Source organism: Vanellus vanellus, assembly GCF_965231255.1.
Source record: "Vanellus vanellus genome assembly, chromosome: 28".
Taxonomy (NCBI): domain Eukaryota; kingdom Metazoa; phylum Chordata; class Aves; order Charadriiformes; family Charadriidae; genus Vanellus; species Vanellus vanellus.
In genome coordinates, this window is record NC_138933.1 from 2307808 (window position 1) to 2325479 (window position 17672).

At 68.5% G+C, this 17672-nt stretch overlaps 1 protein-coding gene across 1 annotated transcript; it reads right to left on the bottom strand.

Annotated features, from left to right (window-relative positions):
• Positions 1 to 2381: 2381 nt before the first annotated feature.
• Positions 2382 to 16106, bottom strand: BAZ2A (bromodomain adjacent to zinc finger domain 2A). The gene is made up of 29 exons (XM_082496364.1): positions 16076 to 16106; positions 12541 to 12678; positions 11426 to 12013; positions 10812 to 10997; positions 10093 to 10296; positions 9449 to 9664; positions 9311 to 9371; positions 9115 to 9223; positions 8832 to 8933; positions 8530 to 8740; positions 8353 to 8414; positions 8172 to 8237; positions 7899 to 8090; positions 7545 to 7799; positions 6988 to 7202; positions 6760 to 6834; positions 6354 to 6516; positions 6180 to 6239; positions 5969 to 6104; positions 5319 to 5884; positions 4785 to 5010; positions 4535 to 4690; positions 4294 to 4457; positions 3927 to 4210; positions 3719 to 3851; positions 3435 to 3581; positions 3129 to 3352; positions 2904 to 3047; positions 2382 to 2829 (listed from the first exon to the last, which is right to left on the bottom strand). Exons 2-29 carry the CDS (start codon positions 12674 to 12676, stop codon positions 2661 to 2663), a joined length of 5250 nt encoding a protein of 1749 aa, XP_082352490.1. The 5' UTR covers positions 12677 to 12678; positions 16076 to 16106; the 3' UTR covers positions 2382 to 2660.
• Between the last annotated feature and the right edge of the window lie 1566 nt (positions 16107 to 17672).

A 17672-nucleotide genomic window follows, 5' to 3' on the forward strand; every position in this document is an offset into this window, starting at 1 on the left:
GGTGACACCACCCCCCCGGTTTCCAGCCATCACCCACCTCTCTCCCGTTGCTGCTACTGCCTGGTCCCCCCCCCGGGCACAGCCCCTTTGGTTGGGGAGCTCAGGCCCCCCCAAGGAAGGAACCAAAGAGGGAGACCCGCAGACAGCCCCCCCTGGGGCCGGGGGGCACTGAGACCCCCGTGGTGAGCCCCCACCCCGCTGCTGGGGGGTTGGGGGAGGGGGGTGAGTGTGGGGGTCCCACTGGCTCTGGGGGGGGCCGAGCTGCAAAGGAGAAGCTGAGGGCCCTCCAGGCCCCCTCCTGCCCCCCCCCCCCTTTAATTTATACGTAGCGCATTTTGTACAGGTTTTTAAGTTGCTTTTTTTTAAAAATCTCGAGAGGTTTCTAGTTTTGTATTTCTTCCTCCTGCTTCCGCGCTCGCCTCCCCCGACAGCTCCCCCCTTCGAGGTTTTTTTTGTTTGTTTGTTTTTAAATAAAAAGGCAAGAAAAGCAAATGCCTCTGTCTTGGGGGTGGGGGTGGGGCAAGGGGAGGGGGGAGGTGTTGTCTCAGCCCCCCCCCCCCCGCAGCTCAGGGTCCCCCAACACCTCTGCCATCAGCCCAGCCCCCCCCCCCTCCCGCAGCCCCCCCATAGCCCCCCCACTCCCACAGAGGGCTCAGACCAGTGTGTGTCTATCAAACGTGAGTCGTTTATTCTGGAACGCGACACGCGGGGTCCTACAGCTTGTGGGGACATCAACAGGCGAGGCAGAGGGGGGGTGCCGGGGGTGGCCAATCCCCCCCTTCAAACCTTATTTAAAAATGAGATTGGTCCTAAAAATATAGAAAGAAATAAATTTAAATTCACAAAACCTGTACATTATCAAAAAGTCACTAAAACGACACGGCTGGTTATAGAAAAGGCGGCCAACGGGCTGGAAGGGGCCGCAGCCAGAGGGGTCTGGGGGGGGGGGGCGGGGACATGATGCTCTCGGTGACACCGCAGCCCCCGGGCTGGGGGCACCGGGGCTGGGGGGGGGCAAAGAGAAACGGCCCCGGTCCCCCCCACCCTGTCCCCCCCGTCCCCTCCTCACCCCGGCGGGGGCTGCAGGCGCTGGCCGTGGGGGGGCCTTTGGGGGTGCGAGGGTAGAGGGGTGTCAAACCGGGGTGGGGAATGGGGTGGGGGGGTCAGGGTGGGGGGAGGACTTCAACTGAACGAACACGAGAACAATACGGAGACTCCCGAAAACTTTCCCACGACGGAAAAAAACCTGACGGATCTGAAACATTACTAAAAAACAAACCACAAAAAAAGTTTGTTACAGCGCAGTTATTTAGATAAAATATAAATATTTATGCGTAATATAAAGTCAGTTCAAATAGACTTCAAATCCACCTCTTATTTCAAAGCAAAAAAATAAAATAAAATAAAAAGTTTCTGAGGTTATCCGATAGAAAAAAGGCTACTTTGAGAGACGGGGGGGGCGGGGGGCGCGGCCGGGCCCCCTCCTGCCCAGGTAGGTGAGTTGTTTTCAGTGCTCTGTGGGGCCGGGGAGGGGGGGGAACATGCCTGGGGCCCCCCCACGGCCCCGCCGGCCGCTGAACCCCCAGAGCGAGTACCCGTAATATCCTGGCTGGGGGGGCCTGGCCCCCTCCCTGGCTGCCCACCATGTGGGGGGGACCCGGGGGTAGGGGGGGGCCCACCCCAGCTCGGACCCCCGCCAGCCGGGGGGCCCCCCTCCCCACCCAGTGCAACCCCCCCCCCCGACCCAGCAGGGGGTCTGGGGGGGCAAACACCCGCCTGAGGCTTCAAGTCCATGTTGGGGGGTTTTGGGGAGGGCGGGGGGCCAGGCCTCCCCCCCGGGCCCTGCAGTAGCGTCCCTGAGGGATCCCAGTTGGGGGCGAGGGGGTGGCCAGGACCCTGACCCAGCCCCGGGGGGTCCTCGTGCCGGGGAGGGGGGGGCCGGGCTCTTCCTGAGACATGGAGGCAGGGAAAGGGGCTGCCGAGACCCCCCCGCCCTCCCCAGTTTGGTCCCTGGAGCCAGGTGGGGAGGGTCCGGCACCCACCCCGGCCGCGGGTAGGGGGGTCCCAGGGCAGCGGGGGGTGGGGGGCTGCACTGGGGGCCCCCCCTCCCTGTAAAGTGTCTGCGCGGGCAGGGGGGTCCCAGCCAGGGCGGGGGTGGCGAGGCGGGGGGGGGCTAAGTCCACTTTACTGGCCGTTAATGCATGTAGACACTGCACAGGAGTGCTCGGACACATTCACTACGAACTATTGCTATTATTAAATATTCCCAGCGGGGGGGGAGAATGGGATGGGTGGGGGGATTCGCTTCCCTCATTTGCGGGGGGGGGGCGGGGGAGGGGAGCTGTTTCTGTTCTTAATTAGAAAATAAAATTTAAAAGAAAGAAAGAAAAAAACACCTCTTTTTTTTTTCTTTTTGGCTTACACAGTCTGTGAGTTTGTGGTGCTGGAAGAGGAGGGGGCAATTGGGGCAGGTTGGGGGGGGTCCGGGCAGTGGGAAGGGGCCGTGGGCGCCCGTTCGCACCGGCCGGGGGGGGCCCCCGCGCGGGATCAGCAGGCAGCGAGATCAGCTCCAGAGGAGTCAGTTCTTGGGGGGCGCAGGGGGGACACGGGACCCCAGACCCGGCCGGGCGGTGGGGTTGGGGGGCACCGGCCCGTCCCGCTCACGGGTTAGTAGCGTGTTTTCCCTGATAAAACTCCTCCCACCGGCTCTCGAAGAACTTGCGCATGGCGTGCCCGGCCTTGCCCACGTCCGAGTCGTCCTCGTTGAAGGTCTGGCAGTTGTCGAACACCAGCATGGCGTCGGCCGCAAACTCCTCCGAGCTCGAGTACCTGAAGGCAGGAGGGCAGTCAGGGACCCTCCGTCCCCAGGAGAGACCCCCACCCCACCCGGTTCGCCTGCTCACCCGCCCCGCAGCAGCCGTGTGCGCATGGTGGCGAAGTCCATGGGGTTCTTGATGATCTTGCGGTATCCGGGGACCAAGCGGGGGTTGACGGGCTCCAGGAAGGGCCAAGCATCCTCGTGCGACTCCATCTCCATCAGGATGATCCTGGGGGACAGCGGTAGGGTCAGGGAGAGCCCCCCAGGGACGTGTCCCCAGCCCTCCCCACGTCGCCTTAGCCCCACTCACTCGCAGAAGGTCAGGTCGCTGGGCTGGCTCCGCAGTGTTGTGCCCCTCCGCTTGGCGAGGGACAGCCCCTCACCCGTGTAACGGGGTACGGGCAGCCCCTCGCGGCGGCGCGAGGCCGGCCGGCGCCGCGGGCTCTCCTCCTCCGCGAGGTTCCCCATGAAGAGACGCCCCCGTTTCCGCTTCTTGCCTCGCCGGGGCGAGATGGGGTCCCGGTACTCCCCTGCCTGTGGGGAGGGGATGGGGGTCACTGCTGGAGCCCGGGGCCACCGCAGGCCCTGGTGGGTGGGGGGCTGCCTCACGACCTACCCGGGAGACGCAGACAGAGCAGAACCAGTCGCCCTCGGGCACTTCCGTCATCTTGGGCCGGTGGCAGTAGAGGTGGCAGCCACGGTCACAGCCGTCACACAGGAGCAGATGTTCGTCGTCATCCCCACGCCGGCACACCAGGCAGGTCTGCGGGGAGTGGGGCTCAGCCGCGCCGGCACAGGGGTCCCCACCACCCCAGGGGTCCCCACCACCCTGGGGTGCCAAGTCCTAGTGGGCAGCTCTGGCCCTCCCGCCCGGTGGTGCGGCGCAACACAGGCTCTCACCACTCTGTTGACCGACTTCTCCCAGGCGATGGACTTCTCCAGCTGGTAGATGCAGAGGGAGACCTGGGCTGCGCTGCGGCACCGCTCCAGCGTCTGCCGCCACGTCCGGACCCGGGGCGTGATCTCGTAGGCTCTGCGGTGGGAAGGAGATGCTCAGCCAGAGCCATTGGTGTCCCGGCGGCGCGGGCAGGGGCGGCGCAGGGCTCACATCTCGGTGGGGCCCAGGCTCAGCTCCTCAGGGCTGCTCAGCACGGCCTTCTCCACCACCACCTCGTGCAGGGGCCAGAGCGGCTCCTTCAGGTAGCGTCGCTCCACGTTCTGCTCCAGAGCCGCCAGCCGCAGCACCGCCAGGTCCAGGGGGTTGGTGCGCTCCCGGCACAGCGGCAGCCCATCCCGCCGGCTCCGGATGGTGATGTCTTCCAGGGGCTCCACCTTGTGCTCGCAGTACTGCAGGTCGTCCCGTGTGGAGTCGGGGCTGGGGCACGTCCAGCCCTGTGGGAGAGACGGGCTCAGAGTGGGTGCCCGGCTGAGGCCACCACACCACGGCACCCGGCCAAGGCCACCACGGCACCCACCCGGATCTGCAGGTCCGCCATCAGCACGCGCTGCTCCAGCTCCTCCACCCACTGCAGGACAGAGAGGTCAGTCTCGTAGGCTCTCTCCATCACCGACCACTGGGCCAGGGCTTCCTGAGACACGGTGGTGCCGGCCGCCTCGGGGTGCAGGTGGAAGATGGGGTCTGGGGGCAGAGGGTGGGCTCAGCAGGGGGACGGGCAGTGACCCCCCCCCACCCCGGCCCGCATGGGCAGCCCTTACCTGTGGTGGCGCGCAGGCAGACCTCCCGCAGGAACTCCTTGTGCTTGGTGAGGTGCTTGTGCAGCGCCTTCTCCCGGATGCCCCGTGGGTGCAGTGCTCGAGCCACCGCCTCCAGCTCCTCGGGGTCCTGCAGCCACCACCAGCCACTCTGCATCTCTGCAAGACACCGCAGCAGCGCTCAGCACCCCACCGGCGGCACCGGCACCCCCTGTCCCAGGGGTCTCGGGGCTGGGCTGGGCTGGGTTCTCACCAGGGGGAACAGGCTGCTCCGTCAGCTGGGTCAAGTACTTCTGTTCAATCTGCTTGAAGAATTTGGTAGGGGGCCGCCCTCGGCGCTTGGGCTGCCCCGGCAGGTCCTGGAGCTTCTCCAGGCTGCCCCGGCTCCTGGGACAGGCACCGTGGGCCCTGGCACCAGCGTGCACCGGCGTGGAAGCGAGCAGGGGAGCTGTGGCATCGTCCGCAGGGACACCATTCAGCTAGTGGGGACGAAGCACGTCAGAAGGGACAGGCACGCAGCCGATCCTCAGCCCCCGACTTCCCGGCCCCTGCAGCCGCCCTGGCCCTGTGGCTGTTTCACTTCTCACGGGCTCAGCCCAGAGGGTTGGGGGCAGCAGGACCGAGCTCCTGGCGTGCAGCCACGAGGATGGCATCCCCCAGCGCTGGGGTGTCCAGTGCCCAGGCAGAGGGTCCCATCCCGCTCTGCCTAGGGAGGTTTCCCCCTCAACGCGGTCCCTGCAACCTGGGTGCAGCCTCCCCCCGACCCTGGCCGTACCCAAGCACATACCTGCCTGCCCGAGCCCTTGGGCAGCTCACTGCGGGGCTGCGTGCGGGGCTGCGTGGCGACTCGTGGTGAAGGCTCAGCAGAGGAGGTAGCGAGGGGGGCTCGGTCATCACAGGGTGTCCGGGGCAGCAGGTTGAACCAGGGCCCCTGCTTTTCCACAGCTTCTGGGACACTCTCCTCTTCCTCTTCCTCCTCTGCAGGGTCCGATGGGGCCTCGAGTGGCGGGAGCCCCGTGTCCCCCTTGCCAGGGCTGCTGTCTGGGGTGAGGACGGAGTCCTTGAGCAGGGACGACTGTGTCTGGCTCAGCCAGGAGAGGAAGGCGGACTGGCTGAGGTCGTGCTGGCTCTGCCCCAGGGGGACTGTCTCCTCCAGGACCCCGTTGATAGGGGGGGGTCTGGGCCCGCAGTGCTGCGACAGCTCCTCTTTGCTTTTCCGGGGGCGGCCACGGGACCGCGAAGCCGTGCAGTTCGTCCGGTTGGGAATAGGCATGTCCACTGGCTCCTCCTTCACTGGGGAGACATGGGGGGATGCCTTCTCTTCTGGGGGCTCCTGCAGCGCCGGCTCAGCCACTGCAAGGGCAGGAGAAGGAGGTGAGATGCAGGGTCCTCTCCTGGCCGGGAGATCCCGCCTCCAGGAGCCCCTTCCTGGCTCACCCTCTGAGCCCTCCACGAAGATGCCGCCCAGGTGGGGCAGGACCCAGTACCGCCGCCGGTACCGGTCCTGGCCCAGAGAAGCCGCTCGCAGCGTCTGTGAGGAATGGAGCAGCTTCTTGCGGAAGAACATCTGCCTCTGTGGGGAGAGCACAGGGTGGTGTCGGGTCCTGCAGCAGGGGCTGAGCCCCCAAGCCCTCCATCGCCCACTCACCTTGGCCAGCTTCTCGATCTGCCTCTCCAGCTCAGGGACACTGGACGCAGACGTGTCAGCCTGGGGAAGGGAAGGGATGGAACCTGTCAGGGAAGCATGGGTGGCAGAGACCCCCCAAGGGTGGTGTCCCCACCTCTGCTCCTCTGTGAGCTGCAGATCCCGTGGCCAACCCACCTCCTCCTCCCTGCGGGACTTCCGTCCGCGGCTCTCCTCCTCCTCCTCCATCTCCAGACCCGTCTCCTCCGTCAGGCGGGAGCTGCGCCGGCGTCGCCCATCCTCCAAGCCCGTGATCTCCGACTCGGGACGACCCGTCTTCTTGGCCAGGGCAACCTTCAACCTGCCGAGACACAGCAGAGGCGTCCGCTGCCTGCCCTGCTGCCTGCCCCCACGCACACCCTGCTCCCTGGCAAGCTGAGGCATGCGGTTACACTGGGAAAAGTCCCCCCGAGATCCCCCAGCCCCAGGACGTTGAGGAGAAGGTGCATGCAAGTGGGACCCAGCTGTGTCCAGTGGGGCAGCCCGCCACCCCAGCCAAATGGGTGCAGGCAGCGGGAGCCACAGGCAGCCCCCACGCACCCACCTGCGCAGGCGGCCCTCGATGATCCACTTGTTCTTCCTGTAGTTGGACATGTTCTCCAGGGTCTTGTCGATCTCGCTGCAAGAAGGCAGGGGCTGGCTATGGCGGGCGGCTCCGCACAGCTCGCCCGGAAGGACAAGGGCCCGCGCTGGGCGCCAACATGCCCACGCTGTGCCTGTGGGGAGGAGGGGCCAGGATCAGAGGCCCCGCTTGCCCCCCACCCACACTCACTTGATGATGAGGGCGCTGCTGTTCAGTTCGTTCACCAGGAAGGCCAGGATGGCGGCTTTCTTCTCCGGGGGCAGCGCCTGGAAGGGCTTGGTCCGCAGCCCATCGCACAGATCCTCACCTGCCCCGTACGCCATCAGGAAACAGCGCAGGATCTCGGAGACGGTGTCACGGTTCAGGCTGATCTCCGAGACCTTCTCCCCCAGGATCTTCAGGGACTGAGCAGAGCAAGAGACGAGGTTGGAGAGACCCCTCCTGCCCCAAGGTGGGGTTGCCAGGAGGGAAAAAAAAACAAGGGGGGGACACCAGCACTGCGTGGATGGGAAAACCAGGGCCAGGAACCTGAGCAGGATCAAGCCCAGGGGTGTCCCAGGCAGGGCTGCCTGCCCACCACGGTCCAGAGTCCCCCAGCAGGACAGACACCCCCCAAAGGCTGCCAGGGGCTGGGTGCAGGCAGAGGGTGCAGCAAAAGCAGCATCTCCCAAATCTGGACTGCAGCCAGGGCCTCACAGGTACCAACACCCCTGACATGGCAGGGGAAGGGTCCGGGGCCGGCTCACCTGGCAGTAGGGCGGCAGTCCGGGGTCGTAGAGCGCAGCCTGCAGCAGCCGCACCAGCAGGTCCTGCACCTCACCCATGCTGTCGCCCACCCCCAGCAGGCCCTCCTGCAGCGTGCACAGGCTGGGCACGTCCTTGGCCGGGTCGAAGCCCAGGACTTTGCCGTAGCTCTGGAGAAACTCCACGACTGTCAGGCAGTTGGAGAAAGCGCGGCTGGGCAGGATGAGGCCTGGGATGCGGGAGAAGGCTGGCAGGGGCTGCAGGGAAGGAGAGAGGGCGGTCAGGGCCAGCGAGGCACTGGGCACGCTGCCGGCTCACCAGCTTGCCCCAGCCAAGCCCCCTGTGCCCCAGCATACCTGGTGGTCCCCCAGGCACATGTCCTCTGTGGGCTTCTTCATCTCCTCCAGGATGAGCTGCTGCCGCTGCCGCTCCTCCAGGCGCCGCTGGGCCAGCAGGCCCTTGTCCGCCTTCCGAGCCACTTTGCCCTTCTTCTCCTTGGGCCGCGCTTTGTCCTTGCCCTTCTCCGGTTTGCCCTTCTTCTCCTTGGCCTGAGGACATATGCCAGGATGTGTGGGGAGAGCGGCTCCATCTCCTGCCCTCTTCCCAGCCCCCTTGTACCCTGCACTCACCTTAGACTTCTTCTTGGTCTCCTTTGCTCTGGGGGCTTTGGCTTCCTGCTTCTGCTTGTTCTTGGCCTGGAAGAGACAAGGCCAGCTCAGGGACCCAGTGGCCTTCCTGCACCAGGGAAGCCCCTACACCAAACCCAGAGTGGCCCCAGAGCCACCCCGAGCCCTGTGCAGCCGCTCATACCTTCCGCCTCATTTTCTTCTTGATTTTGCTCATTTTCAGCTTGTCTTCATCGCTGAGCACCTCTGCAAGAGCAGAGAGGGAGGGTGGTGATGGACTGGCCATCAAGGTCCCACGAGAGCCAGGCTGTGAGGGGCTGACGCAGCCACCCCAAGCCGGTGGGGCCGGGGAGGGGGGTACCTTGGGCTTCCAGCCTCTTCAGCAGCCGCGCATCCGTCTTGCTCAGCAGGTCGACCATCTTGACCTTGGGAGGCCGGCCTCGTCCACGCTTCGCAGCCGGGGGCTCCTTGGGCTTGGCCTTCTCTGCATTGCGGGGTCGCCCGCGCTTGCCCGTGATGGCCTGGATGCGGGAGGGGATCTCCTCGGGGCTCAGCTTCACCCACTGCAGACCCTGCGGCACAAATCCGGGTCACCTCCCACAGCATGGCGGGGCCGGGGGGGGGGGGAACACACAGGGCAGCTCAAGCTGCCCCCAGACCCACTTCCGGCGTGTCCCGCTCCTCATAGAAGTCTCCCACTGGCATGCGGGGGCTGAAGCTGAAGTGCTCGCGTCGGACGTCCTGCACCACATTCCTGCTCAGGTACTGAGGGGAGGAAGAGGAGGAGGAAGGCCATGACGGGGGCTCAGCGCTCTGGGCCCCATAGCTCCCGGCTCACAGCAGCATCCGTCTGCTGCAGTCGGGGCCTCTGTCAGTGTCAGGGGAGGGGCTGTGGCAGACCAGGACCCCGGGTCATCCCCAACCCCACTGTCCCCAGGGACTGTACCTTGATCACCTCTGGGAACTGCTTCATCCTCTTCCCGCAGGGCCCATAGTACCAGGTCTCACCCTGCCAGCGGTGGTTCCCCTTCTTGATCCGCACCTCCCGCCTCCACCTGGGCACAAGGAGCTTCAGCCCGGTGCTGTGGGGCGGCCGCGGGGCAGGAGGGAGGGAGGGAAGGGGAGGGGATGGAGCCACATACCCATGCTGCAGGGGAAAGCGCACCTCCTCCTGGGTGGCAATGCGCCGGCGGGGGACATCACCTGTGAGAGCGGGGACGGGATGCTGAGCTTGGGCGTGCTGGCTGGAGGGGGGCACCCGTGGGGACGCTGGGCTTTACCTGCTGCCGAGGTGTTCAGCGGGGCGGCCTCTTCGCTCTCCCCTTCTGGTGCAGCTGAAACCTCCGGACAGCTATCGGCAGCTTCCTCCTCCTCCTCCTCCTCCTCCTCCTCTGCAGAGGGGGCCGGGGATTCCGGCTCCAGTGGAGTGTCGAGCTCCAGGGACCCTGACTCCTCCAGCCCTGTGTGGCTGCTGCTGTTCAGGTCGACGCTGCCATCTGCAGAGCCAAGGTCAGGGACCTCACCGTCACTGCTGAGCGCAGCCGCCTTCCTGCTCCGCCCATGACACCAGGCAGCCCCTGCTCGTCCAAGGGGGAGATGTGGCTGTGCATCCCCTCCCTGAGCTGGCCGGGGGCACCTGCAGCGGGGAGGAGACCCCCAGGGGAGCTTGCACCCACCCAGGGGCAGGCACCCGCACTAGGGCACCACTCTCCCACGGGCTCCCTGTCAGCACCGGCCGCAGCTCCCCGGTGCCGGTGCTGGCACATGTGGGGTCCCTGCTCTGCCCAGACACAAAGGTGCTGCGGCAGCTGCAGAGGCACAACAAGGCCAGTGGTGGGCCCCCGCCACCAGCCATGGGGGCCAGCTGGCATGGGGGGCAAGTGGCCGGCTGGGGGGCACTGGCCCACCCTGGTGTGGCACGTACCGTGCAGGGTGGGTGGTGAGCTGGGGCTGGCGAGCAGTGGGGCAGGCGGGGGGCCGGTGGGCAGCAAGCTGAAGGGGCTGGCAGCGTGGAGGGGGGGGCTGGCGGCGCAGCGGAGGCTGGGCAGGTCGGGGGGCTCCTCCAGGGGGGTCTGGTCGCTCACCAGCTGCGAGTCATCCATCGTGTAGAGGTCCCCGGTGCCGGGGTCTGGAGGGGGGGAAGCAGCAGGACTGGGGCTGGGGGCATGCAGACCCACATCTCCGCTCCCAGGGGGCGGTCGGGTCCCCCCCAGGCAAAAAGGCTCCGGCAAAAGAGGGGTTAAGGGGTTTCGGCGCCCCCAGCCACGCCCCCTCCTCTGGGAAGCGGAGGAGCCCAAAATGGCCGTGGCAGTGGCGGTGATGTTCACCAGCGCGGAAGTTCAGGCGCTGAGTAACCGCCTCGTCACGGAGCCGGGAAGGGAGGGAAGGCCGGGAGCGCGGGGGAGGCTGGCGCGGGAGGGACGCCATGGGATCAGGCCCGCCCCTGCCCACAGCGCCTGCCCAGGGCCATGGGCCCGCCACCACCATCACCACTGCCACCACCATCGCCAGCACCCGCTGCCCAGAGGAGACGGAAAGGGGCCTGGCACCGCTTCCCCAGGCACAGGCAGCTGCCTGTCCTGCCCGCCATGGCCCTGATGCCCCTCCCCTTCTCCAAAGCCCACAGGGCGGCAGCCCCCCTACCTCTGGCCAGGGACTCAAAGGGCTCCAGCGTGTCTTCGCTGAGGATGTGGGCATCCTCCAGCCGAGGGGCGATGGGCGACGTGTCCCCCAGGCAGCCGCTGCCCGCGCCGGGGGCCAGGACAGGCCCCTCCTGCCCAAGCGGCACCGCGCCGGGGGCAGAGCCATTGTAGCTGCAGATCTTCAAGTCTAAAGGGAACAACCGACCGAAAACAGACCCTGTGGCAGTGGGACAGGATGGTGACAGAGCCCGGGACACAGCCACCCCACCCGAGGTGCCACCGTTCCCTGCACCGGGGCAGTTGGCGGCCAGGCCTCCCCCCGGCACCCAGCCCTCCCACGGCACCCAGCCACCCCGGGGAAGGCCACTCTGGCGGCAGTGATGCTGCAGGCTGTGCCCGGTCTGGTTTAACAAGATCCCAACACCAACTCCGCGTTGCAATGGGCCAAATCCCATCTGGGACATAGGGCAGGTGGGTCGGAGGGGCCGGTCCTCCCCGGGGAGCGCGGTGCCCAGCTCCACCATTCCTGCTTGGGATCCAGCACTGGCCTGTCGGGGGCCATGGCACCCCAGCCCAGAGCTCTGCCCACCTGCACCAGCAGCACCGGGCTCCTACCTGGCTGTGCCTCCTCCAGCTCCATGCTGCCCACCAGCCCGCCCCCGTTCTCCGAAATGGCAGGGGGGATCTCTTTGGCTGCGGCATCAGCATCTCCTTGGCCAGTGCCCGGCTCCTCCGGTGGGCCTGGTGGCAGCGAGAAGGGCTCAGTGCCGGAGCCCAGCATGGGGGAGGGCTGGGTGGCCGTGTAGAAGCTGGCCGGCCCATTCGGCATCAGCTCAAAGCTCTGATCGTGGAAGGAGTCGTACAGCTCCTGCGAGTCAAAGTTCAGTCCCATGGGGCCGGAGGTGCCGTTGCCCCAGAACTCCTGCCCGGCCCCCCGCAGGTTAGTGCCGTGTCCCGGGGACGCCGGCCGCGACCCCCCGGCGATGCCGTTGAGCGGGAACTGTCCAAGGCCGGAGAGCGGGGGGGTGGCGGGGCGGCCGTCCTTGAGGCCGCCAGCGGGCGGGTATGGCGCATAGTCCCAGAGGCAGTCGTAGGTGCGGAGGGGCGGTGTGCCGGCGGGTGGCGAGCTGGGGGTGAAGGTCCCTGAAGTACTGGGGTGAGATACAGTAGAGAAGCCATTGACATTCATTCCCCCGTTCAGACCTGTGAAGGAGCCAGAGGAGAGACAGGCAGATCAGCGGCACCGTGGGGGCATTTCTTGACACCCTCCCTCACACAGACCTGGCCAGTGGCAGATGAGAGGGTTTGAGGACAGACAGACAACCCACCCCGGCAGCCATCAAGCCCCTGGTCCCGCCGGTGCCCCTGTGCTCCAGCACAACCACAGCTTGTGCCTGGACAGAGCTGCGCGGTCGCACCCTTGAGAGCCCCTGGCGCAGCTCCTCGCTCGGCAAAACCAGCCCCACCGTGGGGCTTCACCGGCATAGGACCGAGAGCGGCAGGATGCCGGGGATTAGCCAAGTGCTTGGCAGGGCTGCGCTGCATCAGCTGACTGGCCAAATCCACACAGAGACCCCATTCCGGCACGGCCGCTTTTCTAGGCCAAGGTGATGGTGAGCACGCGACGGACCCCCGACCACAGCTCCGTGTGTGGGGAGCTGCCGCCGGCCGCACCGCTGCAGCCCCCCTGTCCCCGGGTTGGGCTGCCCCGGCCCCATGGTGGCACTTACTTTTCCCTTGCGGGGGGAAGCTGAGCGGGGAGCCGTGGGTGAAGGGGCTGTCCCCTGAGGCAGGCGTGGGTTTCGGTCCTGAGGCAGCGGGTGCAGAGGAAAGGCCAGTGAAGTTAAAATGGTTGTTTGTTTCCATTTCTGCAGAGGGGAGAAGAGGCAGCAGGGTCAACCGCTGGTGGGGACTGAGGTTGCCAACGCGGCGAGCGCCCGGCCCTGCCACCCACCACCAGGGCCTGCGGGGACCCTCTGCTCCCACACCGGGGCAGAGATGCTCCCTGTGACAGGCAGCCCAGGGACACACCGGGTCCCCAGCCCAGGGCAGGGCGAGCTCCCAACCTGGAGCTTGACAGAAACATGGAGGGAGGCTTGGGAGGGCGAGGAGTGACGGCAAAAGCCCCCCGGGAGTGCGGTTGGCCCTTGCTGGGCCCAGAGTACAGAGATGATGCTGCCTCTGCCACGAGCTGGCCCAGGCCCGGCAGCCCCAGCGGGATGAGCCACCACCTGCATGAGCACAGCTCGTCACCGTGCTCCAGTGTCCCCAGGGACGGCCATCACTGAGAAACCCCGCTTGCTGCCCGCCCGCGCTCCTTCTCGCATTAAACTTGAGCGTTTGGCTCCCTGGTGCCGCCATCCCAGGGCCCTGGCACTGGGAGAAACCGTGGGTGCTCCGGCAGGCTCCCAGCCGGCAGAGCTGCGGGGGCCATTTCCCAGCGAATCACTGGCCCCCCCAAGAGTGGCTTTGTGACCCCGCGGGGCCCTGGTACAGCCTGGTGCTCCCTGGGGAACGCTGTGCTCCCAGCATAGAAACGCCTCAGCAGTGACAGCCAGTGCCCCCACGGCAGCCGCGATCCCCCCAGCCCTGGGGGACCTGAGCCCTGTTCCCCCCCAGGCGCAGCTCCAGGGACACCTCTGTGGCAGCCGCCCGAGGCCGGCCTTGTGTCCCAGCCAGGAGCGAGCAGGAGCTGGAGCCCTGGCACTGGCTCGGCACAGCCCAGGGACGGGCAGGAGCCACTGGTGACCTTCACCACCCAGGAGGAGCAAACGCTGCCTCTAAACCAGAGAACCAGGAAGAGGGCTCCCGGTGGGAGCTAGCCGCGGGACAGGACCCTGCTGTGTGACCAGCACGGCCAGCAGCCACCTGAGGGGGTCCCGGCACGTGGGGCAGGGGAGCAGACGGTGTGGGGGAGTCGAGGCCCCGCGAGCCCAGCAGATGAGATGGGAATCCCGGTGCTGGCGGGGACCCACAGGGTCACCCCACAGGGCTGCCGTGGTCAGTGTCTCCCCATCCTGCTGTGCACGCCCAACCTGCTATCGGCCAAGGCAGCACCGGCTCTGCTGACCTCTCTGGAAGGGCTGATGCCACCACACACTCGGCAGATGCGGAGCTTCAGCAGCAGCTCATGGCACAGCCCGTGTCGAAACCCAGGCGGGGATTTCATCACACCCTAGCCCACGTCGGCCGGTGCCCTGGCAGGGCCGGAGGGGCCAGGGCTGTCAAGCACTCTCCCGGCCGGCTGGGGACACCGGTGATTCATCCGCCAGAGAAACCCGTATGGGCGGTGACGCAGCTGCCACACGCATGTCGCTCCCGGATATCCCGGGGTGGCCCCGCAGCCAACCCCCCCCTCAACCTGTGAGCCGGGGGCTTGTACAGCCCTGCCCCCACCCCAGCCGGGACCCCCAGCCAGCATGGGGAAACTGCAGCTGAAAAAAGAAAAAGCCTTTCTGGTTGCAGCCAGAGTGTGATGCAGCAGCCAGGAACACCGGTGCCAGCTTTGGAGGTCAGAGGAGGCAGCAAAGGGACGTGCCAGAACCGGACAGGTGGCGGCTGCAGGTCAGCACTGCAGACTGGGATGGACTGGGCAGACTGGGATGGACTGGGCAGACTGGGATGGACTGGGCACGCACCAGGCGCAGGGAGGGAGGCGCACTGGAGCACAGGCAGCCATGGGGAGCACGGCCGGGAGAGAAGCGTTGCAGCCGCGAGGGGAAAATAAAAGCCGAGGAAAGTGGGAATTAACTATGGCGAGGGCAGAGGGAAGACCGCGGGGCCGGGCTCCAGCTGTGGCAGCACCGGCCATGGGAAACGGCTGTGCCAGGATGGTGACCGGGGGCCACGGCACTGCTGCACGCTCTGGCTTGCCCTTGCTCTGGGGACAAACAGGGCCCATCCCCGGTGTGGGGACACCCTGGGCCCCGCAGGTGCTAGAGCCGCCCTCGGCATCGCTGGGAGCCCGGCCAGTGCTGGGTGGGGTGCGGGCAGAGGCTGTCGCCTCCTGCCTGGGGCTGGGGCTCCTGCCCGCTGCGGCCCCTGCCCGCTGCGGCCCTGCTCCCCCCGCCGGGCAGCACGTGACCAAGCACAGAGCCACAAACTGGGCCACGGCACGTAACCGGAGCCGGCGGCGAGCAGGCGAGGTGAGGAGGGTGAGGGCCAGGGACGCGGCCGGGCCTGAGGATGCGCCAGCAGCGCAATGGGAGCCTCGGGCCTGGCAGCACTGCCGTGGTCTCACCAGGGGCGTGGGGGCTGCTCCCAATGGGGCTGATCCCGGCTCCCACCGGAGTGGGCAGAGCCGACGTGGCAGTGCCCACTCGTTCCAGCATTAAAGCCCAAACCCGGCGGTGGTGGCGGCACCCACACCGGGCTCACCATGCTGCCAATGGTCGCGGGTGCCAGGCGGGGACATGGGGTACCCACAGCCGGGGACCGTCCCCCGGAGCCGGGGGGGGAGGGCAGCGCAGCGGGCCGGGGGCGCCGTCGGTGCCGATGAGCCGGTGCTGTTCCCCCGGCAGGGAGATCAGCCCACCCCCGGGCCCGCTGCACCCCGGGGGCCCCGGGAGCCAGACGCGACCTGATTAAAAAGGACGTTTCAAAAACAACGAGACGCAACAACCGGCTGCCATTTCCCGGCCACTTCCTGCGGGGGTGACAGACACGGACACGGACACGGACACGGAGGGACGCGGCACCAGGACCGCCCCCCCCACCTCCCGTGGCTCCGCACCCGGCGGGGACACCCCCCCCCCCCGCGACAAGGACAACTCCCCCCCTCCGCCCGCGCACAGCCACCACCCCCCCCGCCGGGTCTCGCGGGGAACGGGGGGGGCGCCCCGCCCCCACCCGCCCCCGCCGCCGCAGGGAGGGTCCCGGGCCGGGAGGGGGGAACCGGAGGCGGGGGGGATAAGGATGGCGGGGGGGGTCCCTTCTGCATCAGGAAAGGGAAAGCGGGGGGGAACCGCACCGGGGCCTGGGCTCCCCGCGGGTCGGGCCCAGACGCCTCACCGGGAGGGGAGCGGGGGTTCGCCGGGGGCCGGTAATTGGGTGTGTGGGTGGTCTGGCTGGGCACTGGGATGGGGGGGGGGGGAGGGAGGGTCTCACCGAGGTCGGGAAGGAAGGGGTGGTCTCGCCGGCGCCGCCACCGCCACCGTCCCCGGCCCCCCGCGCCGCTCCCCTCCCGCCCCCCCCACCCCCACCCCTCCCCCGCCGTTAACGGCCGCCACGGACCGTTACCACCCGCCCCCCGCCCCGACCCCGCACCTGGCAGTCGGCGGTGCGGGCCCGGCGGGCGCCCCGGGCCCGGCTCAGGCGGCGCGGGGCGGGAGGCGGCTCGGCATGGCGCGGCCCCTACGCGCGGACCGGACCGGGGCCGGGCCGGGCCGGGCCGCAGCGCACCGGGCCCGCCGCGCCGAGCGGAGCGGAGCCAGCGGCGCAGGGCAGGAAGCGCCTCGCGCCGCCGGGCGGTCCCAGCCCCGCCCCCCCGCGCGCACGTCACCGCCGCCGCGGTGGCGTCACCAGGAGCGGCGCTCAGCGTCACCGGGGGGGTGCGGGGGGGGGGGGGGGGGGGAGGGGGCGGGCCGAGCGCCCACGTGGGGGGGGATCCCCGCCCCCGGAGGGGGTCAGGGCGGGGGGAATCCCCACGCGGGGCCGCCCCCCCCATCCACCGGCCCGGTTCCCCTTTCGCCCCTCCGCCACCCGCCGCCGCGACCCGACCCCGGGAGCGGCGGCGACGCCGTCCGGGGCAGGGACGGACGGGGACCGGGACGAGACGGGACCCCTCCGGCCCCGGGCGCTCCCCGGCGCGGCCGTGGGGACACCGGCTCCCCTGCCGCCCCCCTCCTGGGCCCCGCGGGCAGCCCCGGCCCCCGGGATCCCCGGTGACGTCACGCGGCACCGGCCGGGCCGAGCTGCGCAGGGGCCGGGGTCGCCTCCGGGTACCGGAGCGGCGGGGGAAGAAGGGGGGTCCCGGTGTGGAGGAGGTTGTCGCGGTGCGGCGCCGGGAGCGGTGGGAATCCCTTCCCAGTGCGGGGCCGAGGGGGCCCGGTCCGGGGGTTCCCTACCCGTTGGGCCTCCCGGTCCGGTGGCGGGTCCCGGTGCGATCGGCCCGGCCCCGCGGGGGTCCCGGTGCGGCCCGGGGGGGGGTGGGTAAGGGGGCGGTCCCTATCTCCGGGGCCCGTCCCGCGCGGTGCCTACCTGGGGGCGGCGGTGCCCGCCCGGCGCGGTGCGGTGCGGTGCCGGTGCCGGGCGGCGGCGCAGGTGCTCCCGGCCCCGCGTGATGTCAGCGGCCGCCGCGCCCTCCGCCGCGCGGGACGCACCACCATTTAAAGGGACCGCGGCACTTAGCGGTGGCGTTGGGGGAATTGGGGGCACCCCCGCACCAGCGCCGGTCCCCCCCGGCTGCCGCTCTTCTGGGGCCCCCCGCGGGAACCCCGGGATCCCCCGCCTACGCCCCCAGTGGAGGGGGTCAGTGGGGCCTCCACGGCATCGGGGGGTTGTCTCGGCGCCCCCGGGGCGGTCCGGGCCGGCGCTGCGCCCCCAGACAAAGCCGCAGCCGTCGGGGACCGAGCGGCCCTTTGTGCTGTGAAATGGTGGAGCTGAAAAGGCGGAGGGGGGGGGAATGACACATGGACGCGGGGCCAAGACAGACAACAGGACCAGCGAGGTCTCTTCCAACTCCCGGGGCCCCCCAAGGGCCGAGGGTCCCTGTGGGGGACCAGAGCCCAGCAGGGCCCCTTGCCGTGCCTGGCCTGTCCCCCTCCCCGGCCTCCTGCAGCGGGGGGGGGGGGGGGGGGGGAGAAAAGCCCCCCAAGCCTTGCCGTCCTGCAGGCAGGTGGCTCGCAGGGCCCCCAACCCCTCA

What these genes read in the sequence shown, in the direction of transcription:
- BAZ2A (XM_082496364.1), bottom strand. Translation starts at nt 12,676, where the DNA reads ATGGAAACAAACAACCATTTTAACTTCACTGGCCTTTCCTCTGCACCC. An exon ending in AGCAGCGCCCTCATCATCAA is followed by an intron (nt 6,835 to 6,987) that starts GTGAGTGTGGGT and finishes GCCTTCTTGCAG; the next exon opens with CGAGATCGACAAGACCCTGG. An exon ending in ATCGAGGGCCGCCTGCGCAG is followed by an intron (nt 6,517 to 6,759) that starts GTGGGTGCGTGG and finishes GTGTCTCGGCAG; the next exon opens with GTTGAAGGTTGCCCTGGCCA.